The sequence below is a fragment of the Bos taurus genome, chromosome 2, assembly GCF_002263795.3.
Source record: "Bos taurus isolate L1 Dominette 01449 registration number 42190680 breed Hereford chromosome 2, ARS-UCD2.0, whole genome shotgun sequence".
Taxonomy (NCBI): domain Eukaryota; kingdom Metazoa; phylum Chordata; class Mammalia; order Artiodactyla; family Bovidae; genus Bos; species Bos taurus.
In genome coordinates this window covers 128,478,983-128,496,877 of record NC_037329.1, presented here as the reverse complement: position 1 = coordinate 128,496,877, position 17,895 = coordinate 128,478,983, and the positions used below count along the sequence as shown (strand labels likewise).

The window sequence follows — 17,895 nt, the reverse complement described above, 5'->3', positions numbered from 1 at the left end:
CAACAGGCTCCTCTGCCCATGGGATTTTCCAGGCAAGGATACTGGAGTGGGTAGCCGTAGGAGGCATCTTTCTGATGCCTTGAAGCATGTCAGAAACTTTGTCTGTTTGGAATGTAATAAACCCTCAAACATTTGTTGCTTGAGACAAAGAAAGGTATATTTGTAGGTAAATTAAATCAATTGGTAAGAATAAAATTAATATATTCATTGACCATTTGCTGTACATGCATTTTGTATGCATTATTTCACCAAATTCTCACAACAACACATGGATATGGAATATCCATATTTCATAGCAGGGGAAACTTGCTGAAAAGTTAAATGACTTGGCCAAGGTAAAACAGGTAAGCACACAACAGGTAAAAGTAATGTAAAATATTTTTATATTAATATAACAGGCTTTGCAAGTATAATACTCATTTGTATGCTTATTTTTTTTAACATGAACCTCAAAGAAACCCTTAGCGCTTGTGGTAGGTGTTTTGACCACGCTCCCCAAAACACTAGGGGTGTACTTTCTCTTTCTTTTCTGTTTGGTAGAAAAGCTTGAGATGCCCTGAAAATGTCAGTCCAATGAAGTTAATGAGCATTCCCATCATTGCTGGTTTTACTTAAGGCCATATTATTACCCCTGTTCTACAGGTTTTACAGCTGAGACTCCCAGAGGCAAAATGATCTGGTCCCTTAGGTCTTCCGCCTCCTGGTCCAATGTTATATCACCCTAGGCAGACCCTCAGGAGCAGGTCAGTTTGTCCATCTTCCATGGAGATAACTTTTCTTCTCATTCCTTCTTTCCTAAGTAAGAATGCAGATGGTTTGTTGTTTTTTATGGCAGAGGAATTTTTTTCTTCTTTCTTTCTTTGTGGAGTCCTAGAGAAGTCGGTACAGGCAATGTTCTTCTTATGTAGGGGAACCTATGGAAAGGTAGCATTTAAATTAGGATATGATGGAAGGAGGGCTTCCCTTGTGGCTTAGATGGTGAAGAATCTGCCTGCAATGCAGGAGACTCCGGTTTGATCCCTAGGTCAGGAAGATACCCTGAAGAAGGAAATAGCAACCCACTCCAGTATTCTTGCCTGGAGAATTCCATGGACAGAGGCACCTGGTGGGCTACAGTCCATAGGGTTGGAAAGAGTCGGACATGACTGAGCAACTAACACACACACACACACACACACACACACACGTATGATAGAAAGAAGGAAGTGAAGAAGAGGAAAGGGGATTTTAAAGGACTGGGGAAATGGTTTTGAGGTAGGTGAGCCATATCTTTACTAACTGGCCAGAGGCACAATGTAATTTTTTAAATGGCCTCACTTCTCATGGCAGTTTGTGTTTCGTCCTAATAGCAATCTTTTCTCAGGTAACAAATCCGGCTCAATGTTTCATTGTACATGCATTTTTAATGTTCTTCCCCTCCTGCTAGGGCACCACGAGAATCAGGAAACGCGTCCCCGTCTGCCTGCCTGAGAAGAAACCTAGAGACTGGCACGTCTCTGAGTGAAGATGAGGAAAAGGCTGTAAATTGGCCAAAAGAGCCTTGCAGTACTCTTTCCACGTGAGAAGGCGATGGCTGGTGGAAGGAGGTGAACCCCGCCGGGAAAGATGGCTTAGCAGCACCTCCAGCTACGGATCCAGGCCAGCTGGTCTGTGCCCTTAGCCCGCCATGGACGGAGCTCACGGTGCAGCCCTGCAGCTCCAGCAGCTCCTGCCCACAAGCAGTGCCAACCCCGTGAGAGAGGCTTCCTTCTCCTACAAGGCAAGAGCTTTTATTATTTTTTAGGTTGGGGATTTTATATTTTTCTTATGAGACAGTCACACGGGGAAGTATTGGCTAACAGATACATCCAGGGTCTGCGTGCTTATCACTGACAGAAACAGGCAGCCCCTCCATGCGTACAAGAGAATGTGTAATCTAAAGAAATGTTCATTGAAATACATAAAAAGGAATTCATTCCCCCTAAGAAGGTTTGACTTAAAAAAATCACCAGCTCCATTACTTGGAGACAACCTTTGTTCCTGTTTCTGTAAATTTCCTTCCTGTCTTTTTCCAGTATTCCAAATTTGGGGTTGGAGAGTTTTATATCTTGGTTGTTTTCCTTAACTTTGTTGATGGACTATTTCCCTATGTCACTGAGTGGTGGTTGGAAGTGTGCTTTCTGAATGATTGCCCAATCTGTTGAGCTGCTGTATCAAAGTCCGTGGGACAGAGCCTCCTATTGTTGGCTGATTAGATTGTTTCTAATCTGGGGTGACTGCAGATGCTACCGTGAACATCTCTGAGTGCATGCCCCTTTGCTATCTCTAAGAATGGGTAACTCTGAGAGAGGCAGTTTCTCCCCACGTAGCAAGGTCACAAATGCCAGAGCATCGAAAATACAGAAAACAAGAAAGTAGAGTTCATATAATTAGCCTTGTGGTGAATGGATGCCAAATAGACAAACACAGAATCTAAGAAGACATAGAACACGCTCCCTGATGAGGTGTCTAATAACTTTTCATTTTTATCCTCAATTCAGTTATTTATTACAGAAATATCTTCCTGCCAGAACAAAGATAAATAAGTCATAGTGACTCTCCCAAAAAGCTTAAGAATTGAGGTGTCAGACAGGCATGTGAACAAAGGGTGATGAACTGACCTAAAAGGGTGGGGGGAGCGGGGATAAAGGAAAGAAGATCAGTCTTCAAATCCCTACCTGCTCCCACCTCAGTAACCTTAGGCTTAACTAACCCTCAGAGCTTCTCTTATGGGTAGGATGATGGTAGTAATACCTCCCTCCACCCTTCATTCCTTTAGGGCTGCATAAATCAACGAAAAAGCACCTAGCCCAGCGCTAGGCATGCGGGACGGGTTTGACTCACTGCTTGACTCAGAAATGTCTCATGGTTACAAACAGCAACAGGTGAAGATGCACAGAGCAGAGGAAGGAGTAGTTAATTCCACCTGGGGGTAGGGAAAGAGGTTTCTAAGGGGAAGCTTGCTCTTTCTTCCTTGATTTTGTTCAGGCTCTTTTGGTCGCAAGAAATAAAAGTCCATTTCAGAGAAGTTTAAGCAAAAGGAAAAATTAATATAAGGCTACATGGTAGCTCACAGAACCCAAGGGCAGGAACGGCAGTGAGGCTTGAAAGGTACTGCTGCTGCTGCTAAGTCGCTTCAGTCATGTCCAACTCTGTGCGACCCCCATAGACGGCAGCCCACCAGGCCCCACCATCCCTGGGATTCTCCAGGCAAGAACACTGGAGTGGGCTGCCATTTCTTTCTCCAGTGCATGGAAGTGAAAAGTGAAAGTGAAGTCGCTGTCGTGTCTGACTCTTAGCGACCCCATGGACTGCAGCCTACCAGGCTCCTCCGTCCATGGGATTTTCCAGGCAAGAGTGCTGGAGTGGGTTGCCATTGCCTTCTCCTTGAAAGGTACTAGAACTCTTCAACCCACCTTCAAAGGAGGGAGGATCTGATTGGCCCAGCTTGGGTCAGGTGTCTACATTGATCCAATCAGTAGTGGCCGGGGGTGGAGTCCTCCAGCAAACAGGATTTTTGCTTGCTGTGGGCTTGAGGCTGGGTGGGCTGCTCCAGTGTCCTCTCTTACCTTTGGGGAAACCCTTAAGAGGACACAAGTGCACCTTGATCAGCAGGATGACCTCAGAAACAAGCATGTGCCCTGAGTTTCAGCCCCGTCCTCGTCCACCCCAGCAGAGAATGGATTCTGATTGTTGAGGGAGGGTGGTCTGTGAAAGAGACCAGCAGGCTGAACTGCTGATGACTAGCATCCCTGAGGGTCTCTGACTCTGGAAGCTTTACCTCAAACTGCAAGAGTTGGACCTCAGTTTCTTCTGTTTAGCAAGTAGGAATTTCAGCTGAACTATATGCATAGTTATATGCATGCCTGTGCTGAGTAGGACAGGAGCTATATAGGTCATTGAGATGGCTCTTCCCTAAAGGAGTCTAGGAGGGAGGCAGGTAAACATTTCCATAAGTAACTACCCTTCCAGACAGAATTTGGCACAAAAAGAGAGATCCAGTAGGGTGTTAAGAGCACGGCCTTTGAAATCTGGGAGACCTGGCTTCTAGCCCCAGTTCTGTCAGTTTGTGGTATTATATGTGTGTGATTAGTTGCTCAGTCATGTCTGACTCTTTGCAACCCCATGGACTGCAGCCTGCTAGGCTCCTCTGTCCATCGGATTCTCCAGGCAAGAATACTGGAGTGGGTTGCCATGCCCTCCTCCAGGGGATCTTCCCAACCCAGGGATCAAACCCAGGTCTCCTGCATTGAAGGCAGATTCTTTACCGTCTGAGCCACCAGGGAAGCTCTTGTGGTATGATAGCTTGGGGAAAGTCATGTAATTCCTTTGCACGTCCGTATTAAGTTCATCCTATAGGGTGGTTCAGAGAAGGCATTGGCACCCCACTCCAGTACTCTTGTCTAGAAAATCCCATGGATGGAGGAGCCTGGTGGGCTGCAGCCCATGGGGTCGCTAAGAGTTGAACACGACTAGGCGACTTCACTTTCACTTTCCACTTTCATGCATTGGAGAAGGAAATGGCAACCCACTCCAGTGTTCTTGCCTGGAGAATCCCAGGGACGGGGGAGCCTGGTGGGCTGCCGTCTATGGGGTCGCACAGAGTCGGACATGACTGAAGTGACTTAGCATAGCATAGCATAGCATAGGGTGGTTATGAGAATGACCTGAATTTACAGATTAGGAAACTGGAAACTGCCTGCACCATTCCCTGTTTTCTGCCTGTGGAAATCCTACCCACCCTTCCACCTCCAATTCAAATATCGCCTTATCCATGAAGCCTTTGTCAGTCTTCCTGGCGGGAAATAATAGGTCCTTTATACTTTTATAACCAATTCACAGTTACTATGGTCATCATAATAACAGCAGCTAACATTACTTGTGTTTGCTATAACGGACTGTTCATTCTCTAAGACTAGGTACAAGGTAGGTACTTGTATTTCTGCATTTTACAAATGAGGAAACTGGCACACAGAGATTAGTTAACTGGCCCAAGACCACACAGTTACTCGGTTGTAAAACTGGGATTTGAATCAAGTCTGTGTGCTGCCAGAGCCCTTAGTTTTATCCACCACTTCCTGCTGCCTGGGCTTCCCTGGTGGCTCAGCTGGTAAAGAATCTGCCTGCAATGCAGGAGACCCCGGTTTGGTTTCTAGGTTGGGAAGATCTGCTGGAGAAGGGATAGGCTACCCACTCCAGTATTCTTGGGTTTCCCTTGTAGCTCAGCTGGTAAAGAATCTGCCTATAATGCAGGAGACCCCGGTTTGATTCCTGGGTCAGGAAGATCCCCTGGAGAAGGGATAGGCTACCCACTCCAGTATTCTTGCCTGGAGAATTCCATGGACAGAGAGGAGCCTGGCGGACTACAGTCCATGTGGTCGCAAAGAGTCGGACACGACTGAATGACTTTCACACACACACTTCCTCCTGCTGATGTTGTGCCAGGCACTGCATGAGGCCCCTTCTCTCCCTGATACTGTTTAGTAAGTGTCGAAATGGCAGTGGAGAAGGTAATGCCTCACTTGCTGGGGAAGGTAAACGTCAGGGAGGTGGCTTGAGGCCAGGTCACAGGTGCTGCAGAGACTGTTAGCCGGTCTGCTGCGTCCATTGCATTTGAATGTGAATGACTCAGACAGTAAAGAATCCACCTGCAATGAGGGAGACCTGGGTTCGACTCCTGGATAAGGAAGATCCTCTGGAGAAGGGAATGGCAGCCCACTCCAGTATAATGGCCTGGAGAATTCCACAGACAAAAGAGCCTGGTGTGCTGTAGTCCATGGGGTCCAAAGAGTTGGACACGACTGAGAGATTAACACGTTCACACTTCCAACCCTCAGAGCAAGCCAGAATGCAGTTTATACTTAACTGTTAGCCTTTTAAGTTCAAGGGACTATGGGAAGTCAGCTTAAATAGCAGGCAATGACAGTCTTGTCAGCATAGTACGGTAAGTCCCCTCTGTACGAACCTTCAGTTGTGAACTTTCAAAGCTGCAAGCATGCCCCTGGGTGCCAGCTGTTGTATTGTCCTACTGGACTCCTCAAGGTACTGTGCTGTAAGGTTAAAGATGTTTTCTTTATTTTTTATGTTTGTTGGTTTTTTACGTACTATCTGTATGAAAAGTTTCATAAACCTGTTACAATACAGTACTATATAGCCGATTGTGTTAACTGGGTACCCAGGCTCACTTTGTTGGACTTACAAATGAATTAGACTTTTGAATGCACTTGTAGGTAGGGGACTTACAGAATTTAAATAGAGACTCTTGTTGGCAGATGTGAAGAAGACATTAAAACAGGAGATCTGAATTGAGGTTTCACTCTGATACCAATATCCAGGGAATCGTGCCCCTGTGACCTTTGGCTGCTTTTCTGAGAATAGTTTCTTTTCTTTCAGAGTTATAGCTGGTGAAAGATCAATTCTTGGATCAGAGCATATCAGGGCCAGAAGGGTCCTTAGAGGTGTTGCTAATCATAATAATGATAAAAAATGAAAATTATAAAAATAATAATAGCAGCAGCTAGAATTGTTTTAATATTTATTACCTGTCGAGTGGTGTTTAAGCATGTGCCTTATAACATGACATTCCTAAGAGTGTATAGTCAGCTCCATTTTTCAGAGGGGATGCTGAGGCTCAGAGAGTTAAGGCGATTCTTTTGAAGTCACACAGCCGTCAGTGACAGAGGCAGTAACCCCAGTCCAGGTCTGCTGGTCTGCAAAGTCTGTGCTGGTAAGCTGAAGCAGAGAGGAAGAAGACTGTGGGTTTGCTGGTCCTTCCTCTTCGCCTTTGGGTCTATCGGAGCCTTGGCTGGAACCTGCGCCTTGGTGGGAGCACCGGGGTTCCAGTCCTCACCTTTTGTTTTCATAACACACAGAATCACTGATCCCAGGGTCAAATCCCTGTTCTGGGTTAGCCATTCAGATGTACTTAAGAGCACTTAACACTTTGAATAACTTCAGTGAAAACCCCTGGGGTGGTTCTTCAGCCAAAAGCAGAGCCCGATGGGTGGAGAAAGCTCTTATTGGTGTTCAGAGATGAAGGCCCTGGCCCTGTCCTCTTCCCTCCCTGCCAGCAGACCTGGATACTATTTCAGATTCCAGTGCTGAGGTTTGGAGGAGGAACTTAATGTCAACTTCTCTGAGCCTTCCTTTGGTCATCGCTAAACTCCTTCAAGCTTGTGTGCTAAAACAGGACTCAGAGTAATACCCACTTCATAGGGTCATTTGTGGCTCAAAGGTGATGTGTAGAAAGGCCTTAGTGCCATGCCTGACATATATACATATATAATACGTATAACTGCTCCATAAATAATGTCAGGTGCCCTGCTGGTTGTCATCTCCACTCCGGATTGCCCTCCACCGGGCACTTGAGGGCGGCTAGTAGATGTGTGTTCAAATTGTGTAACCCCTGGGCTGCTGGCAACTTCCTTGCTTGACTTTAATTCTCTTGAAGTTGAGCCAGTCACAACTTCACAAGGCTTTGGGGCGTAATTAGGGTTGACGAAGCCCTTTGAAACACTCGGATGAAAGGGTATTAAGTTATATTGCTGTTACTAACCATGTCTGTCTGTAGCCACTTGTTAGGTGTGGAGATTCATATGCTTGTAGAAATGGCTTTTAAAAGTAACCTCAGCTGCTTGTGTCATCAGTGGGAATGTAGCACTTACAAGGTGGGGACCTTTTTTTATTTTTGCCACCTTTGAAGCCCTTCAACCTCAGAGAACACAGTGGGAGACAGCATAGAGGAGTGATTCTCATCAAGAGACTGGAAGTCAGACCTCTAGTCTCGCATCCTCTGGTCCTCACCTTGGGCACCTTATTTCACTTCTCTGAGCCTTGAATTAAAAGACACCTACTCCTTGGAAGAAAAGTTATGACCAACCTAGATAGCATATTGAAAAGCAGAGACATTACTTTGCCAACAAAGGTCCGGCTAGTCAAGGCTATGGTTTTTCCTGTGGTCATGTATGGATGTGAGAGTTGGACTGTGAAGAAGGCTGACCGCTGAAGAACTGATGCTTTTGAACTGTGGTGTTGGAGAAGACTCTTGAGAGTCCCTTGGACTGCAAGGAGATCCAACCAGTCCATTCTGAAGGAGATTAGCCCTGGGTGTTCTTTGGAAGGACTGATGCTAAAGCTGAAACTCCAGTACTTTGGCCATCTCATGCAAAGAGTTGACTCATTGGAAAAGACTCCGATGCTGAGAGGGATTGGGGGCAGGAGGAGAAGGGGACGACAGAGGATGAGATGGCTGGATGGCATCACTGACTCGATGGACGTGAGTCTGGGTGAACTCCAGGAGTTGGTGATGGACAGGAAGGCCTGGCGTGCTGCGATTCATGGGGTCGCAACGAGTCGGACATGACTGACTGAACTGAACTGAACTGAGCCTTCCTTTGGTCATCGCTAAACTCCTTCAAGCTTGTGTGCTAAAACAGGACTCAGAGTAATACCCACTTCATAGGGTCATTTGTGGCTCAAAGGTGATGTGTAGAAAGGCCTTAGTGCCATGCCTGACATATATACAATATGTATAACTGCTCCATAAACAGCAGCCTTTATTATTTTTAATTTATTTTATTGAAGTATAGTTGAATTACAATGTTGTGTTAATTTCTACTGTACAGCAAAGTGGTTCAGTTATACATATATATATTTATATGTATAAATATATGTATATACATATATAATTATATTCCGTATATACATACATATCCTTTTTCATATTCTTTTCTACTGTGGTATCACAAGATATTGAATATAGTTTTCTGGGCTATACGGTACGACCTTGTTTATCCATTCCATATAAAATAGCTTGCCTCTGCTAATTCCAAACTCCGAGTCCAAACTCCCAGTCCATCCCTCTGCCACACCACCCCTATTCCTTGTTAGTTTCACAATTTTCATTCTGGGTTTCACACCTCCATAGCCTCTTCTCTGATTGACTTGTCTGTTTGGCCACAGCTGCTTATGTCCTGTCTTTATCTCTTTACTGCCCCTAGGCAAGTTGTTAACAACACTGTCAACCTAAATAAACCTAGGGAGAAATAATCAAAGAAAAAGAGTTCATTTGGAATTCGAGAACTGCAGTCCAGGGCACACAGATTCAAGTATCAATTCAAACAGTAAAAGTCAAGGGCTTTTAAAGGTGAAGGGAGGCTTGCGTTACAAGGGATTTTCATTGGAGTTAGAGACAGAAGCTCATTGTGGCTAAGTGTGATTGAGCTCTAAGGCCATCACTAGAGCTGGGGGAAGTCGTTACTGTGACAAGTTGCACGTGGGTTTACAGAGTCCTTGGAGGTCATGGTTCCGTCCCGTGAGGATGTATGTAAGGTCCATCTCCTTAATGGCCTCACAGCCCCATTTTAAAACCCCTTGACTTAAATGACTCCATTTTGTGTCACATTTCACAGCACATTCTCTAACAGCCACGTAGACTTAGTCTTTTCAGAGGACAGCTTGGTCTCCCTGGTAAAAATAAGATAGCAACTACCAGTTACAGGTTGAACCATATGAATCTTCCACCTTTGTAGGTCAAAACTGGTTGGATATCAGTCATTTCATATGGTTCACCCTAATTCTAAGTTGCTGTGTTAAGTGTTTCTTCCAAACAATCTCAAGAAGTTTCTGCACCAGCTCTGGCAGAGGAGTACTGTCCTCCCGCCCAGCAGAGCAGAGAGGAACCGAGGCTCAGTGAAGCAGATCCCACCGTCCTGCCTACCCTGAACCTGCATATGTGTGTGGCCCACACCTGCCCTCTGAACAGCATCACCCACAATTCCTGGAGCCTGTTTCAGCTCTCCTCTGTCTCCCACTAAAGTTTAGAAAAAGCAGCTCTGAGGTGTTGTTGGAGCAGGAACCAGTCTTCTACCTGCCCAAGACAGTTCCTGCAAAATTACTGCCAGTTTATAACAATTTGCTCATTAGCATAGGTAAACTGAGGTATTAGGGTACCTGTCTGGCCCCAGGATCTTTGCCTGTTATGAAGCTGATGTTCTTGCTTTCAATCCTAAGAGCCAAACACAGAGGGAAGGACTTCCTTTGAAGTCCTCAAACTTGACCCTCCAAGGAAACAGTGTCTTTTCTCACACTTTCTTTTAGTAGACATCTAAAACTTCAAACTTTTCAGTACAGATTTAAATATCTGCAAAGCATATAGTTCCTGGTGCGTTTAAATTCTATTTTTTTAACTCTTATATATGCTTAACTAAAGCCCCCAAAGTATAAAGACCACTTGATAACCTACCATCAGTCTTCTAAAAAAACTCTTCTTTAACAGTTGGAAATTTTACATCTTTCCTTTTCCTCCCTAAGTTCCATTTCCCCCACAGAATATTATCCCAAAAATGTGTGTTGACTTAAAATTTCACATTGCAAGAGTTGTGAGTTTAAGTTTTGTTCAGAGACCTTACTGAGGACTGTAGCCCAGTAGACAGCTTCTCAGTAGCTCTGAGAAAGCTGTTCTGAAGAGGTAAGGGAGATAAGCAGTTTATATGTGATTTTTTACTAGGAAACACATGCAGTAAAATATACATCTGGGTAAAAGATTATTGCTAGTCCCCAAAAAATCTCAAGTTAATGATTTTAGTGCTTTTTTTTTTTTATGTGTGGGAAGATACAAGAATCTGGATTCATTAAATTTTTTTCCTGAGATATGCATTTAACTCTCAAAGGGGCCTGTTTGTCCAAACACAGAACATCCTGTTGTTTTCTTAATGTTGATCGGCAACTGCAACAGATTGCAGCCTAATCCTTGTAGAATTGGGTGGTGAGCAAAAACACTCTTTGTTCTTCTTTGTTTACATGTGTCTGCTTTTTAACACTTAAAATTTTTATGGAAATACCTATCATACTTCTACAAGAAAAAGTGTAGAGTATGTAACCAAATTTTGTTTAAAAAATTTTCCTTTGACATAAGGTTCATAGGTGTTGATTCAATACAGAATTCTTTATATAATTGAATAAAAGCAATTGATTAATGCAGTATAAATTTTATCATTTTTGAGCAAAAAATAATATTGTTTAGAAAAATATATCTGAATGAGAAAAATAGGACTTTATTTTCAATATTTAAGATGCATATTACTAACTGGTAGAATGAGATAGAATTTAGCATCTGTTCTATTGCAAGCTTTGGTTATTATGGCTAGAAGAGCTTCTGTACATAACCAGAATGGAAGAAGTGTAGTGAATCACTGAATTCTTTCAACTCCTTCTGAGTTTTGTGTTAAAAATCAGGTAGTGATAAACTATTTTTATTGACCTATCAGCTAACAGTATGTTTAAGGCCTCATTCATTTGTGTTCACAACGACATACTAGACACACTTAATTTAAAAAGGGGTTTGTTTTTGCTTTTACAGTTTCCATGACGTTTACCAAAAAAGCACTATCAATATGCTAGTAACTTTTTTCACTTAGGGCACCTTGCATTAACCCAATCTATTCAGAAAAGATTGGGGAAATTGAAATATTATAAATTTAACTATACTTTGCCCTTCAGTTCAGTTCAGTTCAGTCGCTCAGTCGTGTCCGACTCTTTGCGACCCCATGAATCGCAGCGCGCCAGGCCTCCCTGTCCATCACCAACTCCCGGAGTTCACCCAGACTCACGTCCATCGAGTCAGTGATGCCATCCAGCCATCTCATCCTCTGTCGTCCCCTTCTCCTCCTGCCCCCAATCCCTCCCAGCATCAGAGTCTTTTCCAATGAGTCAACTCTTCGCATGAGGTGGCCAAAGTACTGGAGTTTCAGCTTTAGCATCATTCCCTCCAAAGAAATCCCAGGGCTGATCTCCTTCAGAATGGACCGGTTGGATCTCCTTGCAGTCCAAGGGACTCTCAAGAGTCTTCTCCAACACCACAGTTCAAAAGCATAAGTTCTTCAGTGCTCAGCCTTCTTCACAGTCCAACTCTCACATCCATACATGACCACAGGAAAAACCATAGCCTTGACTAGACGGACCTTTGTCGGCAAAGTAATATCTTTGCTTTTGAATATGCTATCTAGGTTGGTCATAACTTTCCTTCCAAGGAGTAAGCGTCTTTTAATTTCATGGCTGCAGTCACCATCTGCAGTGATTTTGCCCTTACTATGTTGTAAAACATATATTCACAAATGTATTTTAACTATATGGGCTTCTCTAGTGACTCAGTGGTAAAGAATTCACCTGGTAATGCAGGAGATGCAGGTTCGATTCCTGGTCTGGCAAGATTCCCTGGAGAAGGAAATGGCAACCCACTTCAATATTCTTGCCTGGAGAAACCCATGGACAGAGGAGCCTGGCAGGCAACAGTCCATGGGATCACAAAGAGTTGGACACAACTTAGCGACTGAACAACAACAATATATATTTTAACTATAGAATATAATTCAAATATTTACTATAAATATTTGTACATGTATTTTAATTATAAATACTTTATACTTTGCCTGAATATATTTTTTTATCAAAAGTTAGAACTGTGGGTGTAACCTAATTAACAAAGCTAGTCTTTATTGTCCAAACATCAGTTAAATCAGACTCTCTGATTTCAAATATCCTAACAAGGGCCAGAGTATCCTATTCTAATGTCTGTCATACCTTCACAGAAATATGTATGCGAGAGGAAGAGAAAACAATTCCAGGAATTGGCATTTATCACTAAAGAAATCTCCCAGGAAACAAAATTTCAGAATTCCCCTGGGTTCCTTAGTGGTTTTACAACTTGGGGCAGTGTACCAGCGTAAGATTCTACGTGAGTGAGAAACAGGCCCTTCTTTGATGAACTGGGAAGAAGCTATTGAGAAAAGTGAGAAAGGGACGCAATAGGAAGCCAGCAAAAAGCCTGGATGCAAATGAGGGTCTGGTGGCTGAATCCCTTACAATGCTCATCAGCAAAACTTTTGTAAAAGAAGGCCTCCAGGGCCCCCAGTCTGAAGATTACGGCCTTCTAAACCTTGCCATCCTGATTTCTCTCTTAGAAGCAGTCGTAATGACACAGAGTCTCCCTATTATCTCCAAGCCCCAAACCAAACCGTATGAGATAGAAAAGCCCCCTCCCAATCCGGCCAGCCCACCCCTTAAGCCTTAACCCTCTACACTCAGTTTTCTTCTCTCTTTGCTAGAAGATAGCCCCAGCTAGAGAAACCCTCATTGGTCCTCAGACTCACACACACACACGTCCCTCTTTACGTCTCAGTGCCTCTGAGCCCATTTCCCCCTGGATTGTATCTCTCCACAGCACCTTTCCATCCCTCACAAGGTGCCATGCTCATTCCCACCATACGGGTTTCCCACAGGATGTAGAATGGCTTTCTCCACCTCACCACCACCAGTGTACATCTTCAGATGTCCTTGTGAAACTGTTCCTCAGAGGGGCTTCCCTGACTTCCCTTAATCCTGCGTCTCTCACACACTGAATCAGGCCTCTGTGCTTCTCTAGGTAGCTCTAACTGAAGTGTGATTGCTAATAATCAGGTGTTTAATATGTATGACCTGAGGGCAGGGACAGTGCCTGGCACATTGACAGTCAGTGCATGGCATACACTAGGCACTGATTAAGTGAGTAAGTGTCTGGAATGCTATTCTTCCCTTCTCTGTAAAATGTCTGTATTCTGCACTAGCCTAGGAGCCTTTGAGTCAAGAACCGATTCCCCAGTCCTTGATAATAGCTACTAATTACTGAGTACCTATCCTGTGTCAGACATTGTTCCAGAGCTTTATATATTACATAGTTTGACATAACAGTTAAGAGTATGGGCTCTAATGTCAGACTACCCAGGTTCCAATTCTGCTTCATCAGCTTACCAGCTACCTCATACCCTCGGTGCCTCAGTTTCCTTCAGTTCAGTTCAGTTGCTCAGTCGTGTCCGACTCTTTGTGACCCCATGGACTGCAGCACACCAGGCCTCCCTGTCCACCACCAACTCCCGGAGCTTCCTCAAACTCATATCCATTGAGTTGGTGATGCTGTCCAACCGTCTCATCCTCTATTGTCCCCTTCACCTCCTGCCTTCAATCTTTCCCAGCATCAGGGTATTTTCTAATGAGTCAGTTCTTCACATCAGGTGGCCAAAGTATTGGAGTTTCAGCTTCAGCATCAGTCATTCCAATGAATATTCAGGACTGATCTCCTTTAGGATGGACTGATTGGATCTCCTCGAAGTCCAAGGGATTCTCAAGAGTCTTCTCCAACACTACAGTTCAAAAGCATCGATTCTTTGGCACTCAGCTTTCTTTATAGTCCAACTCTCACATCCATACATGACTACTGGAAAAACCATAATTTTGATTAGGTGGACCTTTGTTGGCAAAGTAATGCCTCTACTTTTTAATATACTGTCTAGGTTGGTCATAACTTTTCTTTCAAGGAGTAAGCGTCTTTTAATTTCATGGCTGCAATCACCATCTGCAGTGATTTTGGAGCCCCCCCAAAATAAAGTCTGTCACTGTTACTATTGTCTCCCCATCTATTTGCCATGAAGTGATGGGACCAGATGCCGTGATCTTAGTTTTCTGAATATTGAGCTTTAAGCCAACTTTTTCACTCTCCTCTTTCACTTTCAAGAGGCTCTTTAGTTCTGTAAGGGTGGTGTCATCTGCATATCTGAAGTTATTGATATTTCTCCTGGCAATCTTGATTCCAGCTCATGCTTCATCCAGCCCAGCATTTCTCATGATGTACTCTGCATATAAGTTAAATAAGCAGAGTGACATTATACAGCTTTGATGTACGCCTTTCCCAATTTGGAACCAGTCTGTTGTTCCATGTCCAGTTCTAACTGTTGCTTCTTGACTTGCACACAAATTTCTCAGGAGGCAGGTCAGGTGGTCTGGTATTCCCATCTCTTTAAATTTTCCACAGTTTGTTGTTTACTGTAAAATTAAATAACAGTACCTACCTTATGTAGTTATTATGAGGATTAAATGAGTTAATATATATAAAGTACTTGAAACAGTATTTGACATGTAGTAAATGCTCAATAAATGTTGTTGTTTGTCATTATCATTTCTAATCTAAACAAGCCTGGTCTGTCAGTTTACAAAGACCAAGCTATCTCTAGTAGAAGAGCTGGCCAGCCCTTGGAAAAGAACTCAGCCATGTAAAAATCCAAGACCCTGGATTTTGATTATGGCCTTCCACTGCATCTGCCACATGACATTGAGCCAAATACTTTCTTGTGACCAGAATAAGTTCCTCCTTTAAAATTCTACCCCTTCTTTTGTGGCATGTATCACATTCTTCCATTATTTCCATTTATTTGTGCTCAGATTAGGCCATTTATTCAGGAAACATAAATTATCAGCAAAGATAAGTGAGATATGGAGAATCCAATACAATATCTTTTTAAATGAAAGAAATGCAAAAGATAATGAAGAAGTTTGCAACATAAGTGGAGAAGGGAGAGATGCTATATAGGAGCAAAGTTTTGTATACTACTGAAATTAAGATGGTAATTATAATCACTAGTATAATCACTAGGAAGACAACTCAAAAATATATAGTAAAAGGGAATTAAAATGGTACTCTAGAAAATATATCTATTTGACATGAAAGAAGGCAGTAACGGAGAAACTGAGGACTAAAAATAGACATACGGGGGAATAATAAAGAAATGGCAGAAGTCTTTATCAATAATTATATTAAATGTAAATGGATTAAACTCTGCCCAATTAAAAAGCAGAGATTGGCAGAAATGACTTTTTTTAAATATGACCCAAATATATCCTATCTATAAGATGTCCTTTAGATTTAAAGACACAAATAGGTTGATGGTAAAAAGATGGGGAAAGATATTCCATTCATTGTAACCAAAGGAGAGCTTGAGTGAGTATATTAGCACTGGGAAAAATAGACTTTAAGACAAAAATTGTTATGAGCGACGAAGAAGGACATTATATAATGATAAAAAAGTCAGTCCATAAGAAGATATAGCAGTTGTAAAATATATGCACCTAACAGAGCCTTAAAATATATGAAGGAAAAATTGACAGAATTAAAGGAAGAAATAGTTCCACAGTAATAGTTGGACACTTTAATACCACGTTTTTAATAATGGATAGAACAACTGGACAGAATATCAGCAAGGAAATAGAAAACTTGAACAATACCATAAACCAATTAGAGCAAACAGGCATCTATAGAACACTCCACTCAACAGTAGTAAAATACACCTTCTTCTCAAATGCACATGGAACAGTCTCTGGGATAGAGCATATGTTAAGCTACAAAACAAATGTCAAATAAAAGATTGAAGTCATATAAAGCAGGGGTCCCCAACCTCTTGTCGGTGAACCGGTACCTGTCCATGTCCTGTTAGGAACCAGGCCCCACAGCAGGAGGTGAGCAAGGGCAAGCAAGCAAAGCTTCATCTGCTGTTCCTCATCATTCCCATTACTTGTATTACCATCTGAACTGCTTCTCTCCTCTGCCCCCATCCTTGGAAAAATTCTCTTCTACAGAAGTGGTCCCTAGCTCCAAAAAGGTTAGGGACCACTGATACAAAGCATGTCCTCTGATCACAGTGGGATGAAATAAGAAATCAATAACAGAAGGAAATTCAGAGCAGCAAACAGGGAAACTCACAAATATGTGAAAAGGAAGAAAGAGAAATTAGAGACCAGCTGATCCTACAATCCCATGGAAATACCAGGGACTCTAACTAGCCAAAACAGTCTTGGGAAAAGAAGAACAAAGTTGGAAGACTCACACTTCTTGATTTCAAAACTTTTACAAAGCTACAGCAATCAGTGTGGTATTGGCATAAGGATAGATATGCAGATCAGTGGACTATATATAATACAGAGATCAGAAATAAACCAATACCTCTGTGGTCAATTGATAGTCGACGAAGGTGCTAAGACCACTCAACAGGAAAATAATATAGTTTTTTCAAACAAATGATGTAGGGTCAACTAGGATACCCACATGTAGGAAGATGAAGCTGGACTCCTTCCTCATATCATGTAAAAAAAATTAATTCAAAATGGACCAAAGACCTAAATATTCTTGGAAAGAGTTTTTGGAAAGAAAGAGTCTTGGAAAGAAACATAGGTATAAATTTTTGTGACCTTGTATTGGACGATGTTTTTTAAAATTATGATGCCAAAAACCACATAGCAACAGAAGAAAAAAATAATCAATCAATCTTAAAAACTTGTGTTTGTCAAAGCACACTGTCAAGAAAATAAAGCTTTGACCCATAGAATAGGAGAAAATATTTGCAAATCATACATCTGACAAAGGTTTAGTATCTTATAAAGAAAGCTGAGTGCCGAAGAATTGACGCTTTTGAACAGTGGTGTTGGAAAAGGCTCTTGAGAGTCCCTTGGACTGCAAGGAGATCCGATCAGTCCATCCTAAAGGAAATCAGTCCTGAATATTCATTGGAAGGACTGATGCTGAAGCTGAAACTGCAATACTTTGGGCACCTGCTGAGAAGAACTGACTCGTTGTAAAAGACCCTGATGCTGGGAATGATTGAAGGCAGGAGAAGGGGAAGACAGAAGATGAGGTGGTTAGATGGCACCACCCACTCAATGGACATGAGTTTGACTAAGCTCTGGGAGTTTGTGATGGACAGGGAAGCCTGGCATGCTGCAGTCCATGGGGTCGCAAAGAGTCAGACACTACTGAGCGATTGAACTGAACTGATATAAAAAAATCTTACAACTCAATAATAAAAAGATAATAAAAATAATAAAAATCTTTTAACAAATGCACAAAGAAATCTTACAACTCAATAATAAAAATTTAAAAATAGGCAAAGGGTTGCACAACATTAAAAATGTACTAAATGCTACTGAATTATATGTTTTAAGATGACTAATAGTCCATTTTATTACATGTGAATTTTAAAAAATAGGTCAAGATTTGAATAAACAATTCTCTGAAGAAGA

General features: G+C 42.4%; 1 protein-coding gene across 5 annotated transcripts in view; it reads left to right on the top strand.

Annotated features, from left to right (window-relative positions):
- NIPAL3 (NIPA like domain containing 3) overlaps nt 1-17,895 on the top strand; it is a 57,136-nt gene that overhangs the window by 2,024 nt on the left and 37,217 nt on the right. For 2 of the 5 annotated variants that reach the window (XM_005203252.5, XM_059876815.1), the window contains exons 2-3: nt 643-743; nt 1,427-1,759. In XM_005203252.5, the coding sequence (XP_005203309.1) occupies nt 1,667-1,759 (93 nt within the window). In that variant the 5' untranslated portion in view covers nt 643-743; nt 1,427-1,666. Of the gene's footprint in view, nt 1-642; nt 744-1,426; nt 1,760-17,895 lie in introns of those variants that run through there. The other 3 variants (XM_005203251.4, XM_024978018.2, NM_001193122.1) reach the window with 2 other exon arrangements.